General features: G+C 43.7%; 1 protein-coding gene across 10 annotated transcripts in view; it reads right to left on the bottom strand.

The window, feature by feature from the left end:
* Window positions 1–22,774, bottom strand: part of fbrsl1 (fibrosin-like 1) — a 289,512-nt gene that overhangs the window by 10,383 nt on the left and 256,355 nt on the right. For 8 of the 10 annotated variants that reach the window (XM_020631141.3, XM_020631137.3, XM_020631138.3 and 5 more), the window contains 3 exons: window positions 5,492–5,969; window positions 4,746–5,005; window positions 2,841–3,091 (listed from right to left, as the gene is read on the bottom strand). In XM_020631141.3, the coding sequence (XP_020486797.2) occupies window positions 2,841–3,091; window positions 4,746–5,005; window positions 5,492–5,969 (989 nt within the window). Of the gene's footprint in view, window positions 1–2,840; window positions 3,092–3,246; window positions 3,408–4,745; window positions 5,006–5,491; window positions 5,970–22,774 lie in introns of all 10 variants that reach the window. The other 2 variants (XM_065963931.1, XM_020631144.3) reach the window with 2 other exon arrangements.

Below are 22,774 nucleotides of genomic sequence, written 5' to 3'. Positions count from 1 at the left end.
ACCTCATGAAACACATAGTCTTGATGCGCTGAATTGATGTGAGGAATTCTCTTCTGTGGTAGAACTCATGCTTGCTAAAAATAATCCCTTATAAAAAAAAAAGGATGCAGTTGTATAAAAGAACACTTCTAATCATGTCCTGAACACATGGGAATCTAGTCAGTAAGCTGAGAAAGAGCAGAGGGAGGGAGAGGATGGAGAACGTTGCTCCAAGTATGAATGGGGACTTTGTACGTCTGTTCACAAGCCAATACTGGCTCTCTATTTTAAAACAGGCTAATTACAAGCGACAGTAACTTATTCCTTTCCACAAATACACAAACCATTTGCAGGTACTTTTTGCGAGTGTTTTCCCAAAGCTCTCTTGGCAGGCGCAGACATTTTTGGTTTACATAAAACAGGGAAATGAGTGGCTATGAATCAATGTTTCTGTGTGTGCGTGTGCAGCGACACGGGTGGTTGAGGGGGGAGCAGACGTAGGCTTGGCTGAGCTTGCCGGTGGAGATGCAGGGTTTGAATCAGAGGCCTTCTAGTGAAACAGGACCATTCACATCTGCAGACAAAATGGCCGCAAAGGCAGCAATGGTGTTGGCGGCCTTGTTTTGTGGGTGATAATGGGCCAAAATCAAAGACAGACGGCCTACTGAGAGGAAACGCCGAGCCAGCTTCCGAGCTCATTAAACAGTTCCTCTGCGTTTCTGAAGGCGCGGCTTGTTTAATGTTTGACACCGGGAGGGAATTTGGACGCTTTATGGCCTTGTGAAAAACAAAACAAAAAAACAGAAAAAGAAAAAACAAAAGCTCTTGCCCTTGTAATTTATAGTGCCTGTCACAGTTTTATAGTTAACAGCTTAAGCTAATGAAAGCTTAATATTTCATCTTATAACAATTAAGGATATTTTCTTGTCGAAAGACATGATGGGGCAAGGGGCGGGGCAGGAAAGACACTCAACACTGCCATTTGGCAAGCCAGCTGCTTGAGGGCGTCGAACAATAAACAAAAATAGAGGCTTCATAATTTCATTAATTACAGCCATTAGCCAACGACTGTTACATAGTTGAAATGACATGTGGCGTTCAGAGAGCAGAGCAAATAAAAAAAGAGAGGGAAAGGCAGCAAGAAAGGGAGAGAGAGAGCGAGAGAGATAGAGAGGGAGGGCTTTACAGGGTTTGCCCTTTTATGCAAACAACAAAAAAACAACCACAACATCATAATTTGTCCTGCTTATTTAAGCAAGAACCAAAGGAAAGAAAAAAAACAACTTTGTTACTGAGGGGAGGAGGAAGGGGAAAAGGAACAAGTTAGGTTACAACACAGTTTCAATAATAACAACAGCAGAAGACATTCATGTTTCCCACTGTAGATGGGGTATGTTCATCATGGGCTACATAATGCATGTATTAGTGAGATGAGGCAAATCGCCTCTTTCATCTTCAAAGAGAGGGCTGTGTACTGTATGTAATTCCTACCATGTCAGGAATGAACAGCAGAGCAGATATCAGCATGTGTGTGTTGGCTACAGACCAGTGTAAACGGTCTGTTTTCTTATCTCAGTGGACGCTGTAAATACCAGAGCTTTGACTTCTAATGTACAGGATGAGGATAATCTGCAGTAAGGCCTTAATGGGACCAAAGGCTTTTAATCAGAGGTCATGAAGTGATGGATTACATCTATTAGACTAATGCCAAAAAGCTACAAATGCCTGAATGGACTGTCAGATTGCTGAATGTTTAAAATCATGGATAATTAGTCATAACCGTTTGTCTTCCTTTGTGCTTTAGTCTTGAGGGCAGTCAAAGCAAGGAAGCAATTACAACTATTATCAAAACAAATTGGCCATGATGTCATCCCCCGCCTTTTCATCTGCAATGAAGTCATTTTACCGACAGCAAGGTTTTGATTTGACGTTGGAAAATACAATAAGTGCACACACACACACACACACACAAGGAAAAGAACTTGCATGAAAATATTTGAGTCTACACTGTCTGACGGTGCCTTTGTTGCTCTTTGACTACGGGAAAATGAAAACTTTCAAAACCATTTAGATCACATCCATATGCAAACAACTGTAAAGTCTGCTTTCTAGCATGTGGCCTTTTTGATCCCTGGCAAACACTGAACTATAAAATCAATGTCAAAGTTCAGACAAAGGTGAAATTTTTAGGCTAATTTGTTGAAGTTGGGGTATTTAGCAGAAATGTGAGTCAGATAATGGCCTCGATGATAAGTGATGCAAAATGTGGATTTACTGTTTAATAAAACGTTCCACTCTGTATAGAGACGTTTAAAGCTGGGTTGATCAGTAACTAGCACATATATGGACACACTTCTTGATGTGTGTTGGGGCATAGATGGCCTGGTGGTCAGTTTGCTTGTCCCATGTACAGAGGCTATAGTTCTCAAAGTGGGGCTGCCCGGGCTCTAGTCCAACCTGTGTCCACTCTTTCTCTCCCTGATTTCCCACTCTATCCACTGTCCTTTCGAATAAAGGCATAAAAGTCCCCCAAAAAAGCTTTTTGATGTGTTTATGTGTGTGTGTATAAGGGGTGGACAACCAGTGGGACATATCAGACCAGTGTTTGTCCGTATTATAAAAGAACAGATGTGATAATTCCAGGTTTTCATCAAGCTTTGGCAGCAGGACAGAAAATAAAGAGCAAAAATTCAAACCGAATCAGAGTCATCATTTTCATAAAGGAGGGGTTCCTACATCTACTGGACATTTTTCGACAAATTTTGGGTTGAAGAAAAAAGGGAGGGAATCACTTGAAGAGTAGATTTGGAGGGGTGATAGGTGGTGGGGTTTGGGAGCTCTTCTGTTTTACTTATCCTCACATTTCTGGCTTGTGTACGCACCATGGGGGGTGCGGTGGGCGGGGTGAGGATGGCGGCCGGGGGCAGACTGGCGGGGAAGGGCGTGAAGGTGTGCTGGTGGGTGTGTTGGTGCTGGTGCATGTGCTGATGTTGGTGAAACTCGGCCCTCAGGAGCGACACGGGGGCCAGCGGGGAGGCGGATGGCCCCCGGCCCCGCTCTGAACTCTGAACCAGGAAGCGGTTGTTCAGCTCTTGCCTCAGGAGGTCATGCTCTGTAAGAAAGGAGAGCGAGGAAAAAAAAAAAAAAAAAAAAAAAGAAAAGAATAAAGGGGGTGGGGAGAGGGAAGGGGGGGGACACAAGAAAAAAAAAAAGGCACGGGCGCCCAGTCAGTCTTCACAAGGGTAGAAGAAGAAAGAAAATAGTCACCTGGCATTCTCTGTTTCTCCAGCTCATGCTGTGAGGGTTTTCTACGTGGGGACTCATTGGTGGTGGTAAGAGAGTTGCCTGTGACAAAGTGCCAATCAGAATCCCCGAATGAGGCTGGCAATACATGATTGGTTGGTTGAATGATATCAACAGGCTGGTATCTAAAGACAAGAGAGAACCAAGAGTCATCCCAGCAGAAAACACACACACTCTTGCCCTCCATTAGGAAATCAATGCACAGCTAGCATATTTATCACATTTTCTGGAGACACCCATCGTCGCTGGAGACATTTATTTCCTTCTAGTGCAGCACACAGTTGCCTTTTTTTAATAAAACAGTGGACCATATCATCAATTTGTTACCTATGACATATTGTTGCCAGGAGAAACCATCATTCTGGTTGTTAGGGTTGTGTCAGATTGATGACTGAGTGCACCATTTTACAACATGTGACTGTTAAAGTGCTGCTTTCAGTACGCTCAAGTTGTCTCCAGCTGTGATGACTGTCCTGTTGTTAGCTGACATTTTACAATGCTGCCTCTGAGCCCTCGAACAGTGACTAATCAACCTTTTGAAATGTCTAAGTTTCTATAAATACATCTTAGAAACTGATGAATGCTGTTCTCCAATACAGAAACAAATGTCTAACATAGATTTGAAGTTATTTAAGGTTTCTGTACTACCTCGACGGCATTCCTCAGACACAAAGGTGAAGGTATACACAGGATTTGTAAGCACATAACTCATTACTTACTGTTATGTCACTAGCTTCAGTACCTAATGCACTATTTAAAGTGCATTTGAGATTTATGCCAGAGTATCATTAACTAGTCACTACGCAGAGTGGTAAAACAGATCTTAAGAAACTGGGAAAAACAAAGAATATAGAAAGTAATTGTTTCATAAAAACAAAGCCCTGTTCAAGCGAAAGACTTTCTCTTCACTAAAAAAAGTCCATCAAATACAGAAGTTCCAAAATAAAATTCAGCAAAGAAGGAAAGAAATATTTAGAGATCATACAAAAAATATACTGCAGAGGTTTAAAAATGTAATAAATGAGCACTTACCAAATCAGCAACACACACAAACACATGAACAGTTGACTAAGCTCAATAACATATAAAACATCATGTACAGTATTAACATTTAAGTACTACTGATGAGTACATGTTTAGGAACCATGTTACAGTTCTACTTGTACTCTAACGTTTTGTAAATAATTATTTCCTGTGTTCAGAGTATCACACGTCTATACTCAGAGAGGATGCTAATATATGTGTGTAATCTTCAAAAGTCTAAAAAAAGGAAACCTCTAATAAAACATGTTGGAACGCCTCAACAGTTTGAAACACTTTGTTCCTCTGTTAAAAATGTGTAATATTATTAAGTATTAAGAAAGAAAAGAACACTGAAAGCCAGAATTCTAAAGGTAACATGTGTCCTAGGAGATTGTTCTGCAATGAAGACACCATCTAGCATGTGAGGTGTGCGGCTGTACCTGGGTAGGGGGTGCCAGCGGGGTGCCCAGGCACCACTAAACTGTTGGTCGGTAAGGTTGGTGGTGGCGGCAGTGTGGCTGGGGTTGCAAACATGGCCGAATGGCGATGGGCCGGGCTCCTCAGGGAGGAATAGTGCGAGGTAGAGAGGTTAGCTATGGACAGAGGCAAGGCGGGGGCCGATGAGGGGAGCCCACTGAGGTGATGGTGAGGGGAGGGGGGCAAGTGCTGTTTGGGAAGACCCACTGGACTGCTCCTGTGGCTGAAGATATAGAAACAAAGGGTTAAATATCTCTGTTAAAAAATACACAATTTATTGATTCAAATGTAGGCTGTATTAAAATCATCAAACAGTTTTCAGTCACAATGAAGAAGTGTGAAAGATCTACAGAAAGTATGACTCCTCTGTGTTGCATGTTTACATGATATACCTTTACACACATTTGTTGTTTAATTTAAATTTAAATGACTGTATTTTAGAGCCTCATCTGATCTTGCAAAGTAAACCTAATGGTACATGTTTTGTGTCTTTGCAGCTATACAATATTGCCTCACAAATATCACAATACATTCAACACAATGCAGTACCTTTTCTGACCTGTCACTAACGACTCATAACTGTGATGAGGTAAACAGTAGTGGTTCTTATCTTCTTGTTTTCTTTACACTGTTCATTCTTAGCAGCAAAGATGCTCTCATCTTGTAAGACCCTGCACCTGTAAGCAAACATGCCCATGAAAAAACCCACCTGATGTCGTGGAGGCTGCTGTACAGCGGGTGATGCACCTGGTGGCTGATTACTGGCCGTGCGTGGTGCTGCGGGGGCGGTAGAACACGAGACTCCAGATGTGCGTGTGGGTGAGGGTGTGGGTGAGGGTGAGGGTGAGGGTGAGGGTGAGGGTGAGGGTGAGGGTGTGGGTGAGGAGGGTGGAGCTGGGGGTGGGGTTGTGCCCTCAACAGGGGAGGGGTAGGGATAGGGGGCGGAGGTGGCTGTTCCTTCTTGACACTGAGAGGAGGCGGGCTGGGGAGGCGCGACCTAGGGGGCTCGAGGGGGGCCGCCGCTGCAGCCGGTGCAGGGGAGCCCGTAGGCGCCGAAGCCGGGGTGGGGCTGGGCACGGGAGGCGTGAAGAGCACCTCACTGTGGCTTTGCTCCTGGCTACGCTGAAGACCTGAAACTTTGGCTGAGCTACAAGTCTTGGACTCGGGACTCTCATTCGTTGGCACACCTGAGGAGACAGAGACAGAAACACGTTAGAAAAGAATCTTCAAAACAACACCTGGAAAAGTTCCTTGGATAGAGTTCAATTTGTTTTTGTTAATGGTGAATGATAAATGGACTGTTTTTTATTATGCCCTCCAATCTTTGTCCACTCAAAGATTGGAGGCCCCCCCCCCCCCCCCCCCCACACACACAAACACACACACACACACACGCACACACTGAAGGGGCGAGGACTTGAACTACAGATTTTCTGATTATTGAAAAAAATTTAAAACGTTCTTCCTAGTTAAAGATGACAAGCTCTTTTCTTGTTTGATTCCAAAATAACATTTCAGCCTTAAAAGCAGTGATGCCTACCACTGTTTATTTCTGAGGAGACTTGATGATCAATGACAAAACACAGCTCCCTTTCCTACTTTATGATGTCGTCCAAATGTCTTTTGCCCAAGGTTCCTCCTGCTTCCCTCTCCCTAGGTTCCATTAAGTGTTTAATCAGGTCATTTTCATGCTTGACTATAATCAGATGATCCAATTTCTTCCCGCAATCCAGTCAGTATGAATAAATCACAGCTAATTAAAGTTAAATGTCGGCCCCTATTCAGGGCTTTGCTGAGCACACAATCTGGCATGAAATAATTATGTTTCAATTGTGCTGTGAAGGGAGATCGTGGCCCCTTATCTTGGCCTCTCTGCCACCACGCCTTCCTATCCCCCCTGTCCTGATCTTTCAGGGGATTTGGTAAAACCACAGTGAAGTCCTCGGAACTGGACCACTTTGTCTTTTCCATTCATCAGGGGTCTATTCAACCGACAAGGAGCTTTTCTAATCAGCATTCCACTGAACAACGACTTTTCATACTTAGTCTGTTGCAATTTAATGTCTGTAATTATATGCTGTTGTAGCAGGGAAATGAAAGTGGCAATAAATGCATCATCTTGACACCTTTCACATATAAAGAATCTACTTAATGAATAAGAAAAGATGTCTCAGGCTTAAAAGAAATGTGCTAAATGGGCCACAGAAAAATGGATATTGAGGAGATGGTAGAGCTTCAAAGACAACAGCTACTGAACTCTATAAAGCTGCCAGTGGAGGAATTTCGCTTCAAGTACAGAAACATCACATGCATAGAAAAAGAGAGGAAGAAAGTGTTCACACAGGGACAGAGGGAGATAGAAAGAGGGGAAGAGAAAGGGCTGCCTGGTGGAGATGAAGCTCTCTAAGCAGCTCTAATCTACAGCTCTGATGCAGCAGTACTTCAGTCACAAGGATTACTAGCACCTCAATTAAAAAAAGCTCTACAGGCACTCTCGGCGGTGACAAAAAAGCAAGAAGAGCCGGGAGCCGTCGTCAAGCCAGTGAGAACTCGACATGCAGCCCACTAATGGAATATCCAGTCCCTATTAACAGCATGCTTAATCTTTCAAGGATCCTAACACCCGTAAAAAGACCAATAAAAAGGCAGTGCAGAGCTTTTATTTTTTTATTTGGTGAGCTCCCCTCCCTGGCTCTTTGCATTTTATAAGAGAACTGGGGCTGGCTAAGGTGTCACGAGTTTCTAATGAATTCCGGGGTCCAGGGGTATATAGTCGTGCAGATTTAAAGGGGTCTGGGATTTGGATCAAACTGTCAGCATCTCGCTCCTACAAACGAAAGAAAAAGAGGAAGACTGAAGGCAGAAACAGAGAGAAGGGCAGATACAGACAAACAGGCGAAGAAGCAAATATCCACAGTAGAAATGTCGCCGGTGGGTGATGTTGCCGTGGCAACCTGTTCTCCCAGACACAATGCCAGGCGAGTGATGCTGAAGGAAGTCTCATACGACCACTATGAGATACAGAGGGGTTTCAGATACTAATGCAGGCAAACCGGGGCCACAGTGAGTGCCGGGTTATCTTAATGATGATTCTAATGGTCTCTAATGGAGGCAGGGTGGTTTCAGCTCAGAAAGACCGATTCCTCATTAAAATCTCTCTGCCAGCATAGACGCATAGACACAGACACAGACACATGCGCACACACACACACACAAAAAAAGATCGCAACAGGAAATTTGGGCAAATTTACCACCCATAGACAATGTAGTCACAGCATCTTCATTAAATTGTAAAAGAAGAACAAAGAGGAGGAAAAAAGAGACTTTATGGAAATCTCAATTTGAAAAATGTTCTTTGTTAGGGTGCTGGTTTAGCTTAGCAGTTAGAGTGTGTGCCCTATGTGCAGACACTACAGTCCATCCTAGTTTTGAGTCTGACCCTCATCATTTGCTGCTTGTCATCCCCCACTCTCTCCGACCAACAATTCTGGCCCCTCTCCACTATCGTATCCCAAAAAAGGCAAAACTGGCTCATAGAAAATCTAAAATAAATAAAAGTGTATGTTGATGGAAAAAAAACAAAGGGTTTATTTATCAATTACCTCTTACACTACAGAACCAATGACAATATGACAATATACCTTAGGGTGCGTTCACACCATTTGGTCCGCTTGAAATTAACTCTGGTGCGATTTGTTGATAGTTCGTTTGGTTCGGGGTGGTATGAACTCTGGTCCGCTTAAAAACAGGTGTCTCGGTTCACTTCCAAGTGCACCAGAGTTCAGGCAGTCAACTATATAGGCAGTTAATTATAAAGTACAAAATTTACATCACAACAGTTAACATATGCAGCTGGTGTGACTGTACTCGTGTAATTCTATAAAAAACAATAGTTCTATGTGATTATGTGATTTAAGCAGGAGATGCTCCAACTTCTTCAGCAGCACACTGGCTGTCAAAAATATGGAAAAACTGTTACTATGAATACTCTTACCAATACCAGCTAGACTATTATGTCACATTGTTTGTGTGTCAGAAGCAGCCATTTTGGAAGTAAACTTACTCTCAGTGATAGGGTGACAGGGATGCCTCTCTGACACATGTAACCTCAGGGATCTACGCAGCGAAATCACTATTCCAAACCCTGTCCCCTCACCACAAAACCACATATATGCAAGCTGGAGTTTCAAACATTTCAACAAACTGCCTTATTCAGCATTGTTTTGTTCTCTTTTTCCTCAGGACATGGAACTCTCTTCCCCTACAATCACACAGTGAGGAAACAGTAGGCAAGCCACAGGCAGTCATGTGAAACAAATTCAAAACGAATGTCTGTACAAAAAATGTGCTGTCGTGAATCCCTGTCCCGCAAACCTGAGCAGATGGTACGAGTGAGTCAGGCAGGTTGGGGCGGGGGGGCAGCCTGCTGGTGGGGGGTCCCTCCCCCAGAAACACACACACACCCCTCCCGATATCTGGGTTAGTGCACCAGGGGGACAGGGACATTCCCTGGGGGTGTTGGCAGGTCTGCTCACCAGATGACATCTTATCCCAGTATTGATCTTTTTATAGTTGTTCCTGCGGCCCTGCTTACTCAGGGGAATTGAGCCCTGCCCTGTGTGCACGTGCCAGCATGGGGGTGGGTGGACGGAGGGCCGGGGAGAGGAGGGACTGAGGTAGCAGACGGACGACAGGCAGCTGGGATTAGCTGGTCATGACTGATGTGTCCAGTGGGGAGTCTGGGGTGTGCACAGTGTCGCTACACAGCTGTTCCTGCCTGCAATATCCTTCACTTGTGACCCTGTTTGTCCCAGTGGAACATCTGGAGAGCTGGCACCGAGCTGCTCCTATGTGGTCTTTACGCAGCCAGATGGCCCAGCTTGAAATGGCTTGGACCAGTCTGGAATGGCTTGGCCCTGAGGTGGACTAGGATGTGCTGTTGTCATCATCCAAAAGGCATTAACAGAATAACGTGGCTCTTCGCTGACAAGGATATCTCTCATATGCTTGATCTTTTGGTACATTACGTGTCAAGAACACAACACAGAACCCCTGAAGGAGAGCACAGTACATTTTTCCTCTCAAATGTTTTCAGTTTGAAAACTCTTGCCTTTAAAGCATTCTCTTTAAAGCTTTTTTCAACCACTTCACTTTAAACACACCTGGCTACCTGCTAATGGACCCACCGACCTCATGAATGAGACGAGAGCCCTAGAGAATACAAGTAGAGAATATAAGTATTCGGCCTCCAACTAAAACCCTCAGCAACTATGCTGTGAATGCAAATAAGTGTGTTACATAAATTACCTGCTCACTGTCGCCATGAAGCCACAGCCAGGGAAATAGAACCTGTATGCAAAAAGCCTTTTTCAGATTAGATACGAGGGTATGCAAATTCTCCCTGTGACAAGGGGGGTCTGGGGCTAAGAGAAGCTTAAGGCCACTGGGTGTTCTCATTTACTAGGCAAACACTGCGGTTCACTCCCTTCATGGCTTTGCCAAAGCAAAAAACAGTCAGGGAAGAGATAAAATAGGGACATGAAAAGACAGATATTTAAATAAAGCGGCGTATCTGTTGAAAGACGTTGGAGGATGCAGAAGGTATGCGAGGACGCACGCTGCCTTGATCCGTCTCCCGCAGGCTCTGGTTGACAGAATATTCTGCTGCTCTTGATGGTTGAGCTCACAATGATTTGGTTTCTGTACCTCTGTAGACAAGCAATCTGCACAGAGCCAAGGCTTAGCTCACGAATGAGTGACTGTGGAAGATGGCTATAACAGATACTGGCAGAAGGCAGGAAACCGTAGTCTTGCCAATCAACACTTCATTGCTGCAGGGTATTCAGTCATCAAAAAAGGTGGGGAGGAATTCAAACCAAATTATTTGTACAAGAGGAACAGAAGTGCTTAGCAGTGTTGAATCATCGTGCTAATAATAAAATCATAGGAGAAATTTGTAATGACTTGCTTTTCCTCACACTGTTCAATCTGCCTCAAGCATCTCCAAGCTGGTAACGAGGGGAGCCAAGGCGACGTTTTTGCAAATCACTCAAGAGATGTTAATGAGGGAGTGGACAAGGATGAGCCAAGCCAAGATAGCATAAGAGTGGGGACAGCTGGCACGTTTCAATTATTTGTCTCTGTCTCTTCGCTGCAGCTGACAAAAGGGGCGGATGGCAGCAGAACGGGGATGGGTGTTAAGCTGTAACACGTTTACAGTCAATGCCTGGGCATAAATTGAGAACCTAATGTTCATTTCAGAGAGCTGGCAGCTCAAGCCATGGGATGAATCAGTTTTTCCTATGCATATTGGATCCTAAATCAAACACCGGCCATATGGTGGAGGACACATATGCCATTCACCTCTCATTGCACATATGCCAAGTTTGTGGATGGAGGCAAGTGACGTGGAGCACATCCTAAAATCATAAAAGAAAGAAACAGAGAAACACACAGGTCTAAAAGAGAATGATTTGTCAGTGGCGCTCTCAGCATGATGTCAAACCTATATAAACTCTTTGCTACAATGAGACGTCTATGTTCTGCCCTGTACCTCCATCCAGACCCTTTTCCCTACTGAACCTGTGTGCTCAGGGATGACCATCAGCGTCTCATGAACACAGCCGGGTCGTCTAAGGTCAGTGCCATTGGGCGCTCCTAAATAAAAGGGTTGGACTCCTTGGAACTTTCAACAGAAAAGCTCAAGTCTAATGGCTCCTCAGACACGGCCCACCCTGCCAGCCTGGAATTTGACCCATTTCACTGTCGCTGACCCCTGACCGACCCTGGTGACTGCCCTTACCCTGAGGCTACTGTGGATGGACAGCCAACAGGCAGGGAAAGGGAGGGGCCATCTTAACATTAAGGATGAATTGTGTGTTAAAAAGAAGGGAAGCCTTCAGGAGTTATTTGTGCAATGCTGCAAGCACTAGCCTTATCATTTCATTAATTAGCATGACACGCCTGCCTGATGGACTTGAACGCCGCAGCAGCAGCTGTCTCAATTGATTACGGCAGTGGACATGGTGCTGCAATTATCGAGGTGACTGGAGACAACGCCTGCCACTTCTAATAAAGGACTTAACTCCTGCTTCCCACATCACAGCACAGCGGTGGGAGGACAGTGGCAGCCTCCCTGTGTCTCCCATACCTTTAAGACCTTTTCAGAGTATCTCTGTGGGCAGCCGTGGAGCTCAGTGTGGGCTGTAGCTCTTGAGCAGCGTGTCAGCTTTACTTAAGCTTGCATAACGCCTGAACAGCAGCACTTTGGTGCCCCACAGGAAAGCATCCTCTATTAGCCCACCAGCTGGCTCCAGGAAGAATGGGAGGAATGGAGGGAGGGAAGAAGGTAAAAGAATGAGATGTAAGACACACAAAGACAGAAAGCTTTTTGCCAGGAAGCTTCAAGTCTAAGCAGAAATGGAGGCAGTGAGTGTTCAGTAATGTAAACAGAGGCCCTGCTTTGCAGCCTCATTTCATGTATGAACATGCATGCATCCCTAGAGCCTCTAAGTGGATATAATATTATCTTTCAGTGCCGAACTGATTACTTTTGAATGGAAGGGAAATGGCTGGGTGAAAATCCTTCAACAAATCCTAAGTGGCATGACAGTAGGCTGAAAGAGCCTGCATGTTTTTCTTTTCTTCCTCCTCCATCTCCATTTTCACTCCCCACTCAGAAAGCAAAGCAACAATTGGTGGCTGACAGCTCCTAAACGTTCGCCATACCTCATTCATTGTTTTGACATGTGCAGCTTTTGTTATTTAGTGCCGTGAATGGGGCAGGACAAACATCATGGCCGACATATCATATTTCCTCAAGTGTTTTGCGGATACAGAAGTTTGCAGTACGAGTATCACAAGCTGTGGTAAAGAAATGCCTGAGCAACTCACCTGCTTCATATTAATAAAGAAGCCAATTCCACGATGTTAATAATACCCTTTGACAGCCAAGAATGCTGAGGCAGCAAACTTCTCCAAGTGGTGGATATATTTATAGGTAGCAACGGCTAAAAACAAAAGTCTCTGAAGTGCTACATCATCAATCAACCCCACATTTCTTGACTTCTTCTTGTCATGCTTACATGTTGAAACATCCTGTTATTACATACCAGGGCTGCTTTGCTGATCAAAGCTCAGAGTCCTCAGACATATGAAACATTACAATGGTACAGACTGCCTCAAGACTTTAAACACACAGGGCCAACAGAGAAGTCCTAAAAAAAAGAAAAAAATCAATGTTTCAGATATATTTGAAACCACAGCATCCATGCACTATATGGAATATATGCAGGTTTTGCTTTGGAAAAAAAAGAAGGAAATTTGCATCCTAAAACAGTTTATAAGCTTTGTTGCAAATTATTTTTTAAAAATCCAAATTTTTGACAAGCAGGGACACAGCAAGAAACAGCCAGCACGTTTTTAGATTTAGCTTAAAATGGATTGAATTGATTTATTGATGATCAAGGTCATTGTTAATAATTGTATCAAATTAAATCATTTATTTTATAATGATTTATCAATAGTGATCACTTATGCAAGCTTTAAATTAAAGAGCAAACTGTATCTTAAACCTTTTTTTATTTAACTAGAAAGCAAACAGAAGAATCTAAATGATCTACATTGTGTGGGAAATCTTCCCCACAGGGAGGGTGGATGGAATAGGATAAGATCTTAGTGAGCTATTTGTCTAAAGATAGCACCCCGGTGTGCGTTAAAGTACTTACGCTTAAGTTTCACATATCTGCGCCCCCCTCCCAGGGGCAAGCACACTGTCCAGTATAGACTCACTGATGTAATCAATGCCTCATCTATAGGAGGATCCTGCTGCTGAGCTGCTCCTGGGGTGCTGCTGGGTAATTAGCCTTACAGATGGAGACCCAGCAGCTGCTGAAGGCCAGACTGGAGCTGCCAATTCCTACTGCTAATGGCTACATGCTAAAAGAGCGATGTTCTTTTGGGCTACGAGACTTATTCTGTAGTAAGACCTTGTTATATCTGAAAGTCGATAGAACAAGGTGTAAACAAATTTCATAAGGCTGGTTTTTAAGTTTTAATTAATAAATTATTTTTTAGGAGGGGGGAGAGGATTATGACCTACTTAGAGAACTGATTTGGAGATGTTTCATATAGCTTACAGTGAAGAGCTTACCAAGACAGATTCACACAAAAGCCTCCTAATAAAACCTTTCTTCCCTCTCCCAAGTACCATGTTCTCCACCAATTCAGAAAAAGAGTGATAATTGCAAACCTGGTGCACGTTCACAAACTTTTGCTGTCCTACCTTGCACCCCATTTATCACTGTTGATTAGAGAGAGGGCGAATGACAGAGAAAGAGTGATAAAGTGACCCAGGCTGGAGGAGACAGAGGGAGAGAGAGGTTAGTTAATAAGGCAGAGGAGAGAGGACAGGGAGCAGAGGGCAGGGACTCATGTCAGGTAGACTAATGGAAACAAGGCCCAGATCTGTGGGGCTGCTGCTTACAAAAACCCACCATTGTCTGCGCCTGTCTTCTTTAAGCCCCTAGCTACACATACAGACAGCTAGCAACACACACACACAAAGAAAGTAAATCTGGGTCTAGCCTCCTCCAACCATGGTGGACAAGGAACATTAACAGCAGCCTGCACGTTTTCAGGGCTGTTAGGAGCTGCTGCGGCTTTCCAAGTGCAGCAAGTGAAGAATTGATTTGTTTGGAGTATGAAGGCGGCGTGTGAGTTTGGGGAAATGTGTGAATGTGAGTATGTTTGTGAGGAGAAGGGGGTGTACGGTAAAACAGGAGCGAAATTGGAGCCAAATCGCTTGTGAGATGAAACAGACTACACCAGGAAAAAACAAAAACAAAATAAAACAACACAAGGCCCTGGAAAAGTGTCGAGCAAGGCAGCCTGGCACAAAAGCAAGAACACAGAAACAAAAGCAAACAAACACACTTTTCTTTCTGCTCGACATATTTCAGACTGCAGATGACAAAACAACAGTGAACGAGTTAGAGGAATCAAAATCAAACCGCCAAGTGTGTCTGACTGTTTCATGAAGCCGTGTCGAAGCGGAGACTCCACACTACATCAAACCCTGTAAATTCTCCTGAAAGCCTCCTCTCTCCCTTTAGCAGCCAGCACTTAGATTATTGTGTGCAGCTAAAAGGTAAGTGCTGGGAGTGTCACACTTGAGAGTGTGTTTTAAGCACCATAAAGTATCAAGACCCAGATGGCTCATCGTCCCTAAAAAACATGTCCACTCCGTCTCGGCTCCAGCAGCACCTGCTCCCAGGATTAGGTCAGTGCTACGCCAATCCAGCAAAGTAATACAGTGTGCCTCAGCTGATAAGAAGCCCAGGGCACTTTGGCACATGTCCTGCACTTAACAGTTGATGAATCAATACCTGTATCATTTGTGTTAGCGATAGCCACATATAGATCTTTTATAAAAACACAGACGGCCACAATTCAGATGGAATTCGTCACGGTTGGGCTTCAACAGATGTGGTCGTTTTAGGTTGATATTATATATTATAGTTTTTGACAGAGCATGAAGATGACTGGTTTTGGTTATGCTACCCAATATGTTTCGATGTGACATACCAAGTATTTGAAGTTTTAACACAAAAAGAAAAACATACATAGAAAATAGTTTGGTATAGATATGCTCCAATTGAGTAGTAGCCTCTCCATTACGTTTTCCATCAAGAACAATGTTACATTCATAGGTGGAAAACACTGATTTCTGACATTTTACTTGTTTAAAAAAAAAGAAAAGAAAAAAAAAATTCACTCTCTGCAAGTACTTTTTTCTTATCACAAAATAATGACCCTACCGTAAAACAAACTCCATTTATGGACTTATTGGTTATGGTTTAAGATCAGTATTGGAGGCCGATATCAACACTGGTATTGGTAACCAACAGCTTTAGTTTTGAATACTTTAACTGTTCCCACTTCAAGTTATTCATAACAATGATACATTTCATCGATAACTCATCATAATCAGGGACGCTGGTGTAAACAGGCTAATAGGGCTAAGTCCTCCTTTAATTGTACAATATATATGAGAAAATTATTCTTTTAATAATGAAACTGTGCCCCCCCAGTGAACCTGCAACTACTGATCATAATAATCCAATTTAGTAGAGTTATTAGAAAAGAACATATTATAACTGTTATAAAACATATGTAATTAACCCTTAGTGCACCTTATAGAGGTGTAGAAGGCAAATTAGCTTGTAAGTATATTATATTAGCTTGACTGTATATTAGTCTAACCTTTGTTGTGTGCTGATAGGACTCTGTACACACTTCTCCATGGGTCATGTAGCATTGGAGCAATCTCTCTTGCTCTTTCCCAAAGCAAACAACTGTTAAATCCCAGTCCTGCTGCTCAAACCCAACACAGCAGCACCATCCCAACAGCCAGGGAGGCCGGAGCCCAGGCTCTGCTGAATGGGGTTTTACAGTCAGTCAGAGACCATTAGGGGCCCCACCACCAGGGCCCAGTGCAGGGAATTTGCGGTAGCCAAAAACAACAGCCAAACAGATGACTGCTTGAGTATTGGAGGAGACCACACTGTGTATTTTCCCTTTTTTCCCCAACCTTAGCTGAAAAGGCCAAAATGCAGGCCCCCATGTCCCAGTGAATTACCGTGTGTCTGTTTACCAACACTGGGACAATTAATGGCATTCATGTGCAGTGAAATACAGAACCAAACACAAGCTCTTCCACAGCAGCGTGTGTCAGGTTACTGCTTTCACCATGTGTTTGGGTTCAAGGCTAATAGCTTGGCTCTATCACAGGCTCTTTAAACCCAACCCTCTGTCAAACATACTGCACCAGTTCCAACCTGTGGTAGTGTTTCTAGACAGAGTGGCTCTGATAAGCCACTGACAGAAACATGGATGCTAGTGTGCAGCCACAGGAGAAGTATGGAGCTCAGAAATACTGAACAAACAGCAGAAGCAGACCACCCATCTAGAAATACTTGGAAAATTCTTTATATGGTAGGCTGATAGATATGTTTTATATGGGATCTGGTTTCACAAGTTCACCTCCATTCCTCTTCTCTGACATGTCCTTTTCCGACATGGAATTTTAAGCATTTTACATCCGTTCTGCTCCTGGCAATGGTTTCCCCATCTTTACAAGTCTTTGTGAACTGCTTCCCAAAACGTCCAATCCATTACAAGCATGTTTGTAATATCCATCTAGGCTGACGACTGTCCCCTTGCCAGCGATTGTACATTATCCAAGCATCGTGTTTGGCCACAATCGCCTACCATCTGGCTTTGTCAATGAGCGTTACAGCCTCATCTGCAAACAACATTGGCTATCAACCGCTTAACGCAGATGAGCTTAAAACGCACATAACGGGGAACTGGGATCTTCAAACAAATGCAGGGCGGGGGAAAACCCACTCTCACTGGCAGAAGGACTGGAGCTTGGAATAAAGGATTAAAAACAAGAAAACCTGCAAGTGATCACAGGCGACACGCTTTACATCTCAGGCCTGACAGCAGTGATAACAGGCTGGTCATGTATTCTCCAAAGTAAACAATGAAAATGCCTTCCACACTGCAGCTGGCTGCATCTCCATTGGAGGAGGAGGAGGAGGATTAAGATTAGACAGAAGATGTGATGAGAGCTACTGCTCTCCAGAGTTATCCTCTCTAAATGCTTTCCTTTATCCTCTCAAAAAAAGAAGAAGCCAAAAACAAGCAGCCTACATCCATTTTAGCCAATGTCGCTTCCCTGTTGAGACGGGTGTCAGCCTATGTTTCACAAGTTGGTCAGATAACTGCGGGGGCTGCATTTTATCAGCCAGAAAGCTTTTCACTAGTCAGGGAGCCTCTGATTTCCTCGCTCACTGGTGAAGCATCAGCTCAAGACCCTGGTTTATAGAGAAGCTGTCACTGCCAAGAGGGGTTGGGTTCAGCATGCATATGTTGCTGTCAATGGAATTAGTTTATTTGTCAAAGTCAGTCACTGAAATCTCTTTTATCTGGAATTCTTCATGATCTAGCTTAGCCAAAGAAGTTCATCATATACATAATATCTAGTGTTGTCAAAGGATTATTCGCTACATTCAATAGTTATTGCGATTAATCATATTTTTTTAACACATGTCTGGAATTCCATTAGCATTACTAAAAAGTGTCTGTTATGCTTTTTATTTTGTATTTCTGTACTATCTCAAGCTGAAGGTACTTCCTGCTTTTATTCTGAAAGAAAATAAGGAACATCTGGTAAGCTGAAGGTTAACCACAGAAAAAGGAACTTGCTACTGAAATATATATAAAAACAGCTAAAGAAAATGGTAAGAAAGTAAAATGTTTGATGTCACGACGTGGATATTACTTTCGACTCGTCAACTGAGCCATCTGGGAGTTTTTTGGAGTTAAATGAGACATTCAAAGGGGCACAGGTGTCATTCTTTTCCATCACTTTGCTGACAGGAGCTGCTGTTAGTGCAGTGGCTTAGCTATGGTGCGCCTAAAGGGACAAAATTGCACACAATAAATGGGAATAAAAAAATGTAATGCATGAGTTTTGGACCTTGATTGCATTGTGATTAGCATGTTAACACTGAGAGTCCTCATAATATCATCACTTTTTCTCCTGGAATAATGCTCCCTTTGGTCAAGGCCACAGGAAAAATGCTCATTCGCTTTTATCCTTTTTTCTTTTCTCTTCTCTGTGACGGAGAAGTTGCTGAAGTGTAGTTGGAGAGGAGAGCTATGAGTAAAAAAGGCCAGGGCGACAGTATACTGACATTTTATTATTTGTCCTGAGCTGAAAAAGACGGCATTAAACAGCCTCTGTTGAGCTTTGAGGCTGCATTGAATTGCTTAGTATATTTAATGGCTCAACATATTCACTTTGAGTTTGTCCTGTATAGTAGCATAACCTCTGTGTGTATACCAACATAAACAGCACTACAGCACATACAATACACTATACTCTAGCATTATACACTGAAGATGTACAGTGACAGTGCAGCAGTCAAAATGCTTCCCTTGACCCTCACAACTTATCCCGAAAGCCCCTCATGGCCTTTAGTGATTTTGTAATTGCTCCCTCTCTGCAGCTAAGGCTGAATCCATATTCAGTCAATGAACACAGAGCCACACAAAGGAGCCTAATCACACAGGCTTCAACACAACTCCCATTTTCTGTCACCATAGCTGATCACCACCCACAGGCTCACTGACACAGATGACAAGTACTGATGGGACTGACTGACAGGTGTCAAGCATCCTGACATGTAATGGCTAACATAGACAAGAGGGAGATACAAACTGACTATCAAGCAGAGTTTCAGTTTTGACGATTGAACCAGCAGTGACCCAGTGCTCTAAACAGGAGCTGATTTAATATTTCATGCACGCCGGGCTCTCTGCAGAGGACAGTCACTTTTCTAATGGACATAATAGCGCTCTAAAGGCGCCACAGAGTGCACACAGGGATAGCATGACATATTAGCAATGCTTTTACAAGCCAGTTAATTGCCGTGCATAAAAAAAACAGGAGTGTCTGAAAACAGGCGGCTTGTAAGAGCTTGTTCAGACTGACATCACTTCCTGAATCATACAAAACCAAACAATTCTCTTCAGCAGCTTTTAAGGTGCCAGGCCTTAGAGGCATTGTGGGTAATGTGGCCTAGTCCCTTTGACTGCCTGCCACTCTGCATAAATAAAACATGACAATGTAATCGTAATTTAAAACGCCATAAATATTGAAGAAGAATTAAAATAATTTATGGATCAGCTCAGTAACAGGATGTGTATGAGTGTGTGTGTGGGAGTGTTTTGTCTCCTCTCACTCCTCTCTCGCAGAGTACGGTGAGACGATTGGGCAGCAGCGGTGCAAGCTGGGAATTCTGTAATTGCTTTTTCTGTCCCTGAAGCAGGCCTTCCTGCTTTAAATCAAAAAAGGCAATCTCTGTCAGTAATGGCTCAATTAATAATTAAACACGTGTCTTATCTCCGCTGAGCTCCCCCTATTTATTTTCATCTCTCCGACAGGGACGCCTGCACAAACAGCATTAGCACTATCAATAAAGGAGCATTAATATCAACCTTCTTCCTCCAAAAACAAATCAACCAACTCATAAGCTGTCCTGTGTGTGTGAAGGGTAATAACCCCAAGACGAATAAAGTAACAAGACATATTTTTGGTTTTCTCAAATTTCCTCAAAGTGTTTTCTCCCCGACTGAGCGTGTAAGCTAACCCATCTGCCTCACAGTATTCCCCTACGAGGTTGTACCTTTTTAATATTTTAATTCAACCAGAGGAACACATGAGTTTCTGTTAAGGCTCAGTAATAAGGAAGTTGTTGTCGAAAGCAGAGAAAGATTTATTTTTGCAATGAAAACCAACCCCTGGCTTCTTTTAGCACAAAGGGTGACTGTGACACATGGCTGTCCAAACCCCAAACACCAAAGATGAGTGCTGTGTCTATATAGGGCTTATTGCAAGTCTTGATGAAAAAAAGAAAAAAAAAAAGCATGATCTGTAAGCTGAATGGACTTTGTCTAGGTACCAGAGGTGAGCTTCACCAGGCTTAGCTTTCACAGTGGTGAGGGCGGCTTTCAATTCCAGCGCTGGCTAATCTGGCTGTGTGAAGTCTCTGCAGCTCTCGTGTTTTTCCAACAACATGGCTGCACTCCAGCCATCCAGCCAGCCAGAAATCCACACTCTCCATCTACCTCCACTCTATCCTGATTGGACGGCAGCGAAAAGCTGATTTGTTGGTCAGAGGGTCAACCTCCATTCATTATTTAATGGGTGAGAGGCTGCAAACAGTCGGGCCGGCCGCTGAGGTTAGTAATACATTACAGTGACCTGGCCAGAGGAGAGCTGCCTGGACGAATACAAACATGCTCTCTCATCTACTTCACTATGCCGGAGCTGCCCTCAATACCCCCTTGCCCCTGACCTTGCTGCTCCCTCTCCAATCTCCATCCTTCCTCCCTTCACTAGCATTCAGAATCCAGCAGGTGCCACTGAGTTTCATTTCGCTGGGGTTGCAGTGCAGGAGCAGGGCTGTAGCTTTGACTGGTCCAGGTAACAGGAGAGGAGAAGAGGAGGAGGCGGAGGAGGAGGTGGCCCAAGTTCTTTTATTGACATGCAGCAAACAGCAGTAGCGGAACAAAGGCCACTCAGCACCTATTGAGAGAGCAGGCCTACAGACAGGGCGGTTGATTAGCGATTCGACACGGGGACCCTGGACTGTGTAGCACATAATGAGAGCTTAGGGAGTGAGCCATGAGCCGATGGGGGAAGGAGGTATGGAGGAGGCAGGCAGAGGTTGACAGAGGGGAGAGGCGGGGTTCTACCATAAGGAATTGATTACCCACAATAGCAGAATGATATAAAAGTTAAAAGGCTCTATAGGAAAAAAAAACAAGGGTATGGGCACATACTAAATCCTTAAGCTACGGCATTGGTAATGAGTTTATATATAAACAGTTAGAGGATAAGCCTTAAATCCACTGCCAAGCTAAATGGTTTATGCATCTTTTTTTTTGTTTGTTTACTTCTGCGTCAATTAAGCAAATTGGTCTGACATCCCTGACGAGCAGGAGAACTGAAGTGAGTGGGTTTTAAATTCATGTTCAAAAGCTCCTATCTCCCTGAGCAGCACAGTAACCCTTTCTTCACCTTTCATGTGGCCTCAGAGAGATGTTAACAGAGTCAGATGTGCATGATGGGAGGTGTGTGTGTGTGCTTTTTCCCTCCTCTTCGTCTGCACGCTCTCTCCTTCCTTTGTTCCACTGGTCTAATCCAGTATGTGTGGGCCGGTAAGTTTAATGGAAACAATTTATTAAGTCCGGCTTAAAATGCCATCTGCAGCTAAGCCTCCCAAAGCCGCTAAGCTCCTGGTTTCGCCCCGGAGCTTGCTGTGTTCACGCTTACTGTAATGCTCTGTTTAAAATGAGCACAACGGGTCAAAATTAATCAGGATTACAAGGGCACAAATCCACTTCAGAAATGGGTTTTCTACCAATCTTTCTCCTGCTATCCTAAGATGCCCCAGGTTTTTTGCGGATGGACTGCACACAGCACATAGGTTTACCCTCACACCATGACAGGCAGCATCAAGCTAACACAACAGGACATCAGAGGGGACAAAAAAGTCGTAAAAGACGCTTCCTGAACCCCACCAACAGCTCTAAATCATACAGACACAACATTCAACATCGTCACTGTAGATTCCAAAAGTGTTCGTCCCAGGTATTTCTAGCTGGTGACAGCTAAGTGATAGCTCTCCGCTGTTTCCATATGAGCAGCACTGTGAAATGGTATCAGAAGACACTGTTTATCAGCGCTCTGAGGAGTTTGCCCCCCTGCATGCTCAGCAGCTACATTTAGCTCCTCATTCGCCTTCAAGCAAGTGACAACAGTAAACTCTGACCCGCAAGAGCACAAGCCTTCGCAGCTCTTTTACTTAAACATGCCATCCTCCAGGAAATCAATAATTTGCAGGAGGTTTAAGACAGGAAATAAACAAAAACCAATAGCTGTTAGATAACACTCGCCCTGTGCTGTTCCTTCCTACCTCATGACCACCAACACAGACAGACATTCAGCACAGCTTGTGCCAGCTCTCGGCTAAAAACATCCAGAGAGAATTACACAGTGTGTACTGTGTTATTAGAGATACTATTAGCTCGGGCTATTATCTGCACTGTTATCTTGCATCTATAACAGGTTGTCAACAGACTAGTGATAGAGATGACGAAAAGTAAATATGAGCGTAAGAAGGCAAGCATGTCTGGGTTTTGCCTCCCCCCCCCAGAAAGAAAAACATGCTCTGTGTGCGTAATTACAGCACTCTTCCTCCGCTGATTACAATGTTGGTCTTCCTCCCATCTATTAATCCTGAACCGTTTCATTAACATGACAGAATGCAGGCCTGTGTGCAATTTGGACTAAACCTCGACTGTTTGTGGCCCTAACTGCTCATCAAAAATAAAGTTCAGAGGGGAGCACAACGTT

This window comes from Labrus bergylta, chromosome 2 (genome assembly GCF_963930695.1).
Source record: "Labrus bergylta chromosome 2, fLabBer1.1, whole genome shotgun sequence".
Taxonomy (NCBI): domain Eukaryota; kingdom Metazoa; phylum Chordata; class Actinopteri; order Labriformes; family Labridae; genus Labrus; species Labrus bergylta.
The sequence above is the reverse complement of the archived record's forward strand: the minus strand, read 5'-3'. Positions and strand labels throughout refer to the sequence as shown.